The sequence below is a fragment of the Erigeron canadensis genome, chromosome 7 (genome assembly GCF_010389155.1).
Source record: "Erigeron canadensis isolate Cc75 chromosome 7, C_canadensis_v1, whole genome shotgun sequence".
Classification (NCBI taxonomy): Eukaryota; Viridiplantae; Streptophyta; class Magnoliopsida; order Asterales; family Asteraceae; genus Erigeron; species Erigeron canadensis.
Window position 1 is genome coordinate 35,970,193 of NC_057767.1, and position 8,337 is coordinate 35,978,529.

General features: G+C 37.1%; 3 protein-coding genes and 1 pseudogene across 3 annotated transcripts; 2 read left to right on the forward strand and 2 right to left on the reverse strand.

The window, feature by feature from the left end:
- The first annotated feature begins 205 nt into the window (after positions 1-205).
- Positions 206-814, forward strand: LOC122607904 (monothiol glutaredoxin-S2-like). The gene has a single exon (XM_043780976.1). The coding sequence runs from the start codon at positions 277-279 to the stop codon at positions 583-585; it is 309 nt and encodes a 102-aa protein (XP_043636911.1). The 5' UTR covers positions 206-276; the 3' UTR covers positions 586-814.
- Positions 815-2,711: 1,897 nt separating this feature from the next.
- LOC122608159 (monothiol glutaredoxin-S2-like) lies at positions 2,712-3,395 on the forward strand. The gene has a single exon (XM_043781251.1). It carries the CDS (start codon positions 2,811-2,813, stop codon positions 3,117-3,119), a length of 309 nt encoding a protein of 102 aa, XP_043637186.1. The 5' UTR covers positions 2,712-2,810; the 3' UTR covers positions 3,120-3,395.
- A 125-nt stretch (positions 3,396-3,520) lies between these two features.
- Positions 3,521-4,631, reverse strand: LOC122609428 (F-box/kelch-repeat protein At3g23880-like). Its single transcript, XM_043782472.1, has 3 exons — positions 4,098-4,631; positions 3,885-3,983; positions 3,521-3,769 (listed from the first exon to the last, which is right to left on the reverse strand). Exons 1-3 carry the CDS (start codon positions 4,629-4,631, stop codon positions 3,521-3,523), a joined length of 882 nt encoding a protein of 293 aa, XP_043638407.1.
- A 1,382-nt stretch (positions 4,632-6,013) lies between these two features.
- Positions 6,014-8,133, reverse strand: LOC122609429 (annotated as a pseudogene).
- Between the last annotated feature and the right edge of the window lie 204 nt (positions 8,134-8,337).

The following is an 8,337-nucleotide window of genomic DNA, read 5'->3' on the forward strand; positions in this document are numbered from 1 at the left end:
TAATAAGGTTAAAGATGTCATTCTAATTGTCAGATGCTTCCGTGCATATCAACGCACAGAGAAGCAACTTGTTATGTCACACGCTATGTGATATCTTCCGAGGAAAAAAGCATATCTCCTTTTGAATGTTGAAAAGTACACCAACCCAATGACTTCAACATCTATCGTCTATATATAGCATTAGCTAGAGCTCGGTTTACTCATAACAAAATCTTAACTTTCTTTTTCCAAATATAACATCAGCTATTTGATTATTCATTTCAACAGTTACCGAAAATGGCCATGGTTACAGCTTTGGTGAACGACAGAGCAGTAGTTATATTCAGCAAAAGCTCTTGCTGCATGTCCCACACTATTAAGACATTGATAAGCAGTTTTGGAGCAAATCCCACCGTTTATGAGCTCGATGAGCTTCCAAATGGACAGCAAATAGAGAAGGAACTCAAAAAATTAGGGTGCAAGCCAAGTGTACCTGCCGTTTTCATTGGAGGAGAGCTGATTGGGGGTGCCAATGAGATAATGACTATTCATCTGAAAGGACAGCTGGTGCCGTTGCTCCTCAAGGCTAATGCTATATGGCTTTGAGAAATAGAGTTAGAGTTATGGTATTACCACTATATATATAGGAGCAGTTTGATGCTCCTACGGGTGTTAGAGCAGGAGAAAAAACGAGTAGTTTTTGTGCTTTCCTTTTGTGCTCTTTTTTATATGACCGTCGACAATGTACGAATGTGTCAACTTCCACATGTAATTTTTCTTACTTTTGGAACAAACAAGAGATACAATTATCTATATATTTAAGTTGTTATTGTTACAGAGTATACCAGTAATGTTATGCATTCTATTCACATATATTGTAGTAAAATAACTGAAAGTTGTTCAAGTTACCACGTGAATGGTTCCAAAACAATAAGACTTGCAGTTCTAAAATGTGATTCATGATTACAAAACTTTTATCTGAAGTTCTCTTTGCTCAACAAAGGTAAACGTAAGAAACAAATGTCAATATACAAACTAACGGACCACTAACTCGATCTATTATCGATTGATTAGTGAACCCTATTGGACTAATATGTCGGGCTAGATATTGGTCTTAACAACTTAGACATATAGTGTGAGGTTTATGTAGTTTCATTTACCATTGTTTAGATTCTTATGATTAGGAATTATGATAGAAGATTAATTCAGTGAATGTCACAAATGAATGTCACTTGATACTTCTTAGCGGTGTTACAGAATTTAGTTTATCCTCAAAATCTGTGATCATGATCATCAATATACCTGTGGATCCCATGGAAATTCCAGAATTTTGTTATTATAATGTTAATATACATATTATTTTGTGTTGTCATCTGGTTAATCAAGCCACTAATTAAAGTTAAAGCTAGGTAAAAATGGATAAACGGAAAGGGATCCCTGTTGACGCTACCTGGGAAAGTCCAGTCTTGTGCAGACTTACTGGCCGGTATCCCAGTGGTCGTTTCCAGACTTTTTCCCTGGTCATAATAAAATATTTACCCAGTGAAGTTCGAACCCGGGTCTATTCTGAATAATAGATATATTCTGTTAACAGTTTTAAGGCATGTGAAATAATCGTAACCTTTTGAACTTGTTTTGGTATGTCAAATTCAGTACAAAGTACAGAAAATTTAAGAATAAAGTTAGTGCAGGGTCTATGTTAATTGATTTGTAGATATCAAGTAAGTCGGTGACCCCAAAAAAGTGACCCTTAGCTTTGTCTATGGCCGGTTATATACATATTGATTCGAAGTACATGCATACCTCAAACTCATCCTTTTTCTTTCTTTGATTCTGTGGGATGCATATAGATGTGGTGATATCTAATACCATGAAAAATCACATGTGAATAACCTGTTGTACGGTTATATACATTATCCTTGAAACATAAAATGGAAAAAATGTATATATGCCCAAGATTCTGATTTGATGGAAGAGAATGGGAATAAAGGAAAAGTGAGCATATTTTAGAGGCATCAGTCAGGAACAAGATAGATCTCGAATTCTCTAGGATAAGCAGAGTGTCTGCCGAAAGGGTATACCAACGATCTGTATCACTAATTTAACATGTGAACCCCTAAGAAGCTACTTAATCAAATGTCAAATGCTATAATATACAGTATTAGCTTTTTATTGTGTAAATCTTGTATAGTGGTTAGATCAGCACAATTTTGAAATGAAATCACTCAAAGATACGCATAACAATTTGATCAAGCACTCAAGGATACTTAAATCCATATGAATATCTAGGCATGCAAAACTTTGTTCTACTTGTACGGCTGATTCGTAATTTAAACATCTCAATTATATGCTTTATTATCACCATTAATATGCAGATCTTGTCTCTTAATAAAATTTTCATTTTTCTCGACATCCAGTTTGTTGCATATTTGTGTAAGATAGACAACTGTAGAGGGCTTGCCCCAAATAGTTAATAGACATACAGGAAAAATAGCATTGCTAAAATATATTAGTATCACGATTGATGATCTTAAAGGATAACAATGACCCCCTTTAGAATATTACAAAATTGATTTGTAATCTTGCTCCAGTGAAATTCCATTCAAGATTGGGTCAAGGGTAGTCTTGGAAATTACAAGTAATACTTGTATCTACCTTTTCCCTCCTTTAATGTTCTCTAATCGGGCTATATATAGCCCACCTTATCACTTCAAATTCTTCAAAGCAAAACCTGAACTCGTCCCCTGCAATTCAGTATCAACAAAAGCGTTTTAATAACTCCTTAGTCCTTACCCATAATACAAGTATCAAACTCTTAGCCAGTAGTAGCAATGACCACTGTGACAAGATTGGTAACAGATAAGGCGGTGGTTATATTCAGCAATAGCTCTTGTTGTATGTCCCACAGCATCAGGACACTGATATGCAGCTTTGGGGCAAACCCCACGGTTTACGAGCTGGATGAACACCCAGAGGGTCCACAAATCGAGAAGGAACTGAAAGCCTTAGGACGTAAGCCATGTGTCCCGGCGGTATTCATAGGACAGGAGCTGGTCGGTGGAGCCAATGAGATCATGAGCCTACATCTACAAGGCAAGCTAGTCCCAATGCTCATCAAAGAAAGAGCTATATGGCTCTAATTAATACAAGAATATAACCAATTGTAATACCATGGTGTTATAGACTTACATCCTTAAAGAGAGCATTTTGTTAAGCTCTGACATACTTGAGAAGAATTATATGAGTAGTAGAATAACTTAGTAACTCAGCAGGCATTTTGGGAAAAAGATAGATTAGTACTAGATTGATGTCAGCACGATGAGACAGCTAATAGTTTTGGCCTTTAAGAGGAGAATGTGATAACGTTTGTATTGAAGTTGCTAAAATAAATAATAAAACAACAATTTTTCAACAAATGTGAGATTTTAACAATTGTTTTCCATAAGGCATGTTCAGTACATAAACATTAGTAACATTTATGAAACAAACTTTAACTTACAGAGGGAGGAATGGGGGACACAAGGGTTTCATTATATATTATTCAGCTATATGTATACTCCGGCCACGAAGGATTTGTTAATGTGAATTCCTCCATATTCATTATTTCAAAATTAGGGGAGTCGCGAGGACCCCCCTCCAAAATCGCAAACCAATCATCCCTGGCATTCCTAGTCATGCATACTTTCCTGTGCAGCCTTGACTGTTTGCCAAAAACACTATATGGAGAGCGTGAGAAAAATGCCACCTCCTCCCACGTCCCGTCATCACTGTTCAACTTCCACATACTTCCCTGTTTTAACGGTGGGTAATAAACTATACCCAAGTGAATGCATCCGTCGATAACCCACTAAATTGGCATGACGATAACATCTTGCACCACTTGGAAGAGGTGGAAATTGTATTACCCTGAACTCTTCTGTGTTCACATCAAAACAAATAATGCATTGATCATCGGTACTTGGTTTAATAATGGAAAAGTAAAGACTGTGGTCACAGAAGGTAGCCTGCGACCACAAACAAAAACTGTGCAAGTAATAGTCGATATAGTTTTCAATAAAGATTTCAATCTTTCTCCATGAATTCAATCGTTGGGAATATATATAAGCCCCAGAGGAAACCCAATATAGAAGTTTATAGTCATTGGAGGAGTCAGAATAGAAACCAATGACATCATGAATAGAATCATAGGGACGAGTAAAATTGGGGTTAGACGGCAACTTGTAATAGGCATCGGTCAATGGATTCCATAATGCTAGACTATTGATGACGGTTTTCGTGGAGGCTACACATACCAATCCATCCAAGCTTGCTAAAAGCAAATCGAATATAGGACAAGCTTCTTTCAGTATATTAAAACCAACGGTAACTGAACCGTGATTGAGGGATTTGCAGCATGAATCCTTATCTACAGCGGGCTTGTCAATTAAGAGAAGTTTATAGGTTTTTTTCGGGTTGTTAATGTGATGTTGGAGGAGCTGCATGTTTGCAAACATACGTGTCGACAGAAACGAATTCCATTGTTTGGAAACACACATGAAACGACATATGGATTTGGCTGGAAGCCTTGGTAAGATCTCGTATTTGAGTATATTATTATTATCAATTGCAAGTGCTGCTGGAAGCTCTTGATCGGCCCTCGACTTTTTCTTCATCTGGGGATCAAATCTGGCTGTTGCTGCTGCGGTTATCTCCTAATAACTTTTTTTGGGTTATGTATTTAGGGATTAACGATGGTTATATATAGATACGTCTTTGACTTCTGACCCATTACCCAACCCGGCTCAACCAACCCATTTTTCCGTACAATAAAGGGTCTGATTAATAGATGATTTCGTTTATTAGTTGGTCCGTGACCCATAACATGTTTTTAGATAATTACCCGTGTACTTGTTGACCCATTAAACAAAATTATGTTTTTAGATATTGTGTTCTAAATTTCTAACTGAATTAATGTTGTTCTTGTGGTATCTTTTCAAGCATAATTTGGGCTTTCTTTAACAAAGAAATTTCAGTTTCAAATTCATTCATAGTTTCAGATTGCATTGATATTTCCATATATGCCTCAGCAATCTCTAGAGGCGAACACTTTTCTTTCTTGTCCGATATCCCATATGCTATCGTCTATAAGCACCGTTTAGCTTTTGGGAATGTTTCTTGATTACACAACGCTTTTGCCATGGATACTGTTAGAATAAATATGGCTCACTCCAACTCCACATCAACTTGCCATTTAGAAATAGATAAAATGCATGCATCTACGTAGTTGTGCAAGTAGGAGATATTTTTGTGGCTACAATTCGTTTCTGATTTTCACAAGTTGGAAGTTGTCAGCTTAGTTCAATGAATCCCATCCTTGAATTTGCCTATAATAGGAGAGCTTAAATGGAGAGTTCAAATACACCATCTTTCACCAACAATCTCCTCTCTTCTTATTTTCTTGTACTTTCATTTCAATTCAAGTTTCTTATCATCTTTAGTTTTGGCACAAGAGTTACTTGTAACCTTTTAGCCATTTTACATTTCATGTACTTGTCTCCATCTATCTAATAAAATTATAGTTCAACCTTTTAGACGTATACTTGTTTGTCGTATCATCTCATTATATCTAGTTTCTTTATGTTACCACTTTCCGCGTTGTGACTAAATAATATTATTGGGGCTCCTGATTTCCTAACAGATAGAAAAGTCAAAGTTTAAATTTTGTATACTTTTTTTCACATAAAATACAAAACCATATAACTTTTGCATTTTTTTACCTTATATAATCTCTATCTTTTAACTTTTGCCCCTTATATCATTATATATAACATTTTTTAAACTATTTAATAATTTCATCATCGTTACATTTTACGTTCATGTAACAATTAAAGCAAGACACCAAATTACATTACCGTCGTCACATGTCATTTTGTTACATCCCAGCAGATACCAACTTCTTCTTAACAATAAGTTTCCAATACTCAAAAAACATAGCAAAAAGATATTATGAAAATATAGCAGAGTATAGAAACCTTACCTTGAAAGGATTATTGTCTCATACTATGGAGAGATTGTAAGAACAGCAGAGCTGAACAAGTGCAGCTTGATTAGCTTGAGAAAGATATCTAGTTATAATCGGCGGGAATTCCCCACGAAATTGAGTTGAAAGATTAGCCAATAGAGCCATGAAGTAGTGTCTTGGATCCTGTATTTCCCTTAATGGATCTTCCTCCCTTCTACCAGCATTGTGAAGACGAACAAAAGTGGCTTGATAGCCGGTTGCCTCCCCAAAATCTGGAACTTCTGGTGCATCCACTACAACTCTGGCCTCATCCGGCTGTGAAAGGAGAGTAACAATCCCATCCAACAACCTGCCCCAGAGATCCTCAGCTGCAATGATTGTGATTCACATAGTAGTTTAGTTGATGCAACTGCAGTAGTAAGCTTAACCTCTATGGTGCCAGTTATGGTGCTAAGATTAGGTATCCAAAATTGACCCACAATTGCCTTGAAATTCGCCTGAACGGAAATCATCGAGAGTTTGTATACCACGCTTGACCAGAAAAAGAGACATAAATATAATAAGACACCTAACAAATCTTGGGGTTTCACTATTATAGAGGCGTTTAAACAAGGAAGTCCAGATGTGATTCATGTACTCTGCAACTCCAAGATTCTCAATAATCGGGTTCAGAATATAAAATGCTTGTTCTTCTGTTGTCGGTGAGGAAACAAGTTGGTTGCATATCCCAAGCAATTGGATTAATCTCCCTTCCCTTTTAATAATTTCATTAGATGCCCGTTGAAGGAATGACTGAAGTAGACGCACAAGAATTTGCAGACTTTTTCCACAACTCAAGTACTGTCCAAAGGACGTCAAATATCCGCATATATATAGTTTTGGGGAACTGGAGGTGTGTGAAGATCCACAAGCTACAAGATCAGTCGAGACTGAAGCACCGCCTGCAGTCTTTTTTATGGCAAGAGATACAACCAAGTAAATAGCACAGTCTTTATACTTGCAGTTAGCCGCAGGGTTTTGAGCAAAAAAAGCCAAACAACTGATCCCTTCGATATCTCTCCTAATAAACTCAGTAATCTTGTGTTTGTAATTTCTCGCAATTCCCTTAAGAAGTTCACACGCAATCCTCCTTAACTTCTCGTATCAAGATCACTCCCTTCGATATCTCTCCTAATAAACTCAACATAGTTGTCCCTCTTCATCTTCATCCCTTAACATCACATTAGGAATCACAATCCTTTGAGTAATCTCCTGCAACCTATCATCCCCGGAAAACAAATGATGATGATCGAACACTTGTACTAACAATAGTCAAAAACTTAATGGCAGTCAGGGTAAACCGTTCACGCCTTGGATCCGTCGAAGCAACCACAAGAAGATTCCTAACAACTTCCACAAACCCATCTAAATTAAATAATTCCGAATCAACTCCTCCTCATGCATGCTCCGGCCATATAATGACTAATAATCTCACAAACAGCCAAACGTAACCCATCAACTAATGCAACATTCATCCACTTATCCGCATCATTCTCAAAAACTTCAGGCAAATCCCAACGAATAAAATATCCGACAACAAAGCCTCTGCGCTTCAATCAGTTGAAAAAAGATAACAACGCAGCATTCGATAATCCCTCCACGGTACTCAACAAATAAGGTTCAGCAAATATATCCAAACAGTCTTTCAAATCTCCCAAAACAGGACCACTCGATCTTATACGAATACCTAAACAACGAATTTAACGTTGCGAGAATACGGCTAACAGAAGCAAAATCATTATCATTCATACCAGTCTTAAGACTAGTCCCTAGTTGAGGAAGCAAATCCTTCGGGAAATCATGATTTCCGATAACCGCCAAAGCTTCGCTAACTTGCGCCTGGATTTTCGGACTTCTAGCTGACAGCATTAACCGAACGATCAACTGTTTAATTCCTTGTTTTTCGGTATCTGATGACGTGTGCCATCGTGTTTTGAGGTGGTTTTTGACGTTAACAGCAGCACATTGACGGATATGTTCGTCGACGGAAATGGCGTAGTTAGGGCTGTCTGCGGCGTCTGAGAGGTTTTTCTCGGCGAGGCGGCGATTTGAGGTGAAAGTGTGTCGAGGAATGATTGACAGAGAAACTGTCGGGTTTGAGGATTCCACTCCATTATGGTGTTTTATGATATAAGAATTAGATATAGATATATGTGTAGATTGTATGTATATATAGATGAAGTGGAAAAAACGTACGTAGCGAAAAAAAAGGGATGTGTTTGAATGAAGAATGTAACAATGATCGATCAGTGTATATATAGATTTTTTAGACCATCTCCATCGGTAACATAAGGGCTGTGATAATCGTACCACAACAT

What these genes read in the sequence shown, in the direction of transcription:
- LOC122608159 (XM_043781251.1), top strand. Translation starts at nt 2,811, where the DNA reads ATGACCACTGTGACAAGATTGGTAACAGATAAGGCGGTGGTTATATTC.
- LOC122607904 (XM_043780976.1), top strand. Translation starts at nt 277, where the DNA reads ATGGCCATGGTTACAGCTTTGGTGAACGACAGAGCAGTAGTTATATTC.
- LOC122609428 (XM_043782472.1), bottom strand. Translation starts at nt 4,631, where the DNA reads ATGAAGAAAAAGTCGAGGGCCGATCAAGAGCTTCCAGCAGCACTTGCA. An exon ending in ACTATAAACTTCTATATTGG is followed by an intron (nt 3,984 to 4,097) that starts GTTTCCTCTGGG and finishes TTGTGGTCGCAG; the next exon opens with GCTACCTTCTGTGACCACAG. An exon ending in TGAACACAGAAGAGTTCAGG is followed by an intron (nt 3,770 to 3,884) that starts GTAATACAATTT and finishes CCGTTAAAACAG; the next exon opens with GGAAGTATGTGGAAGTTGAA.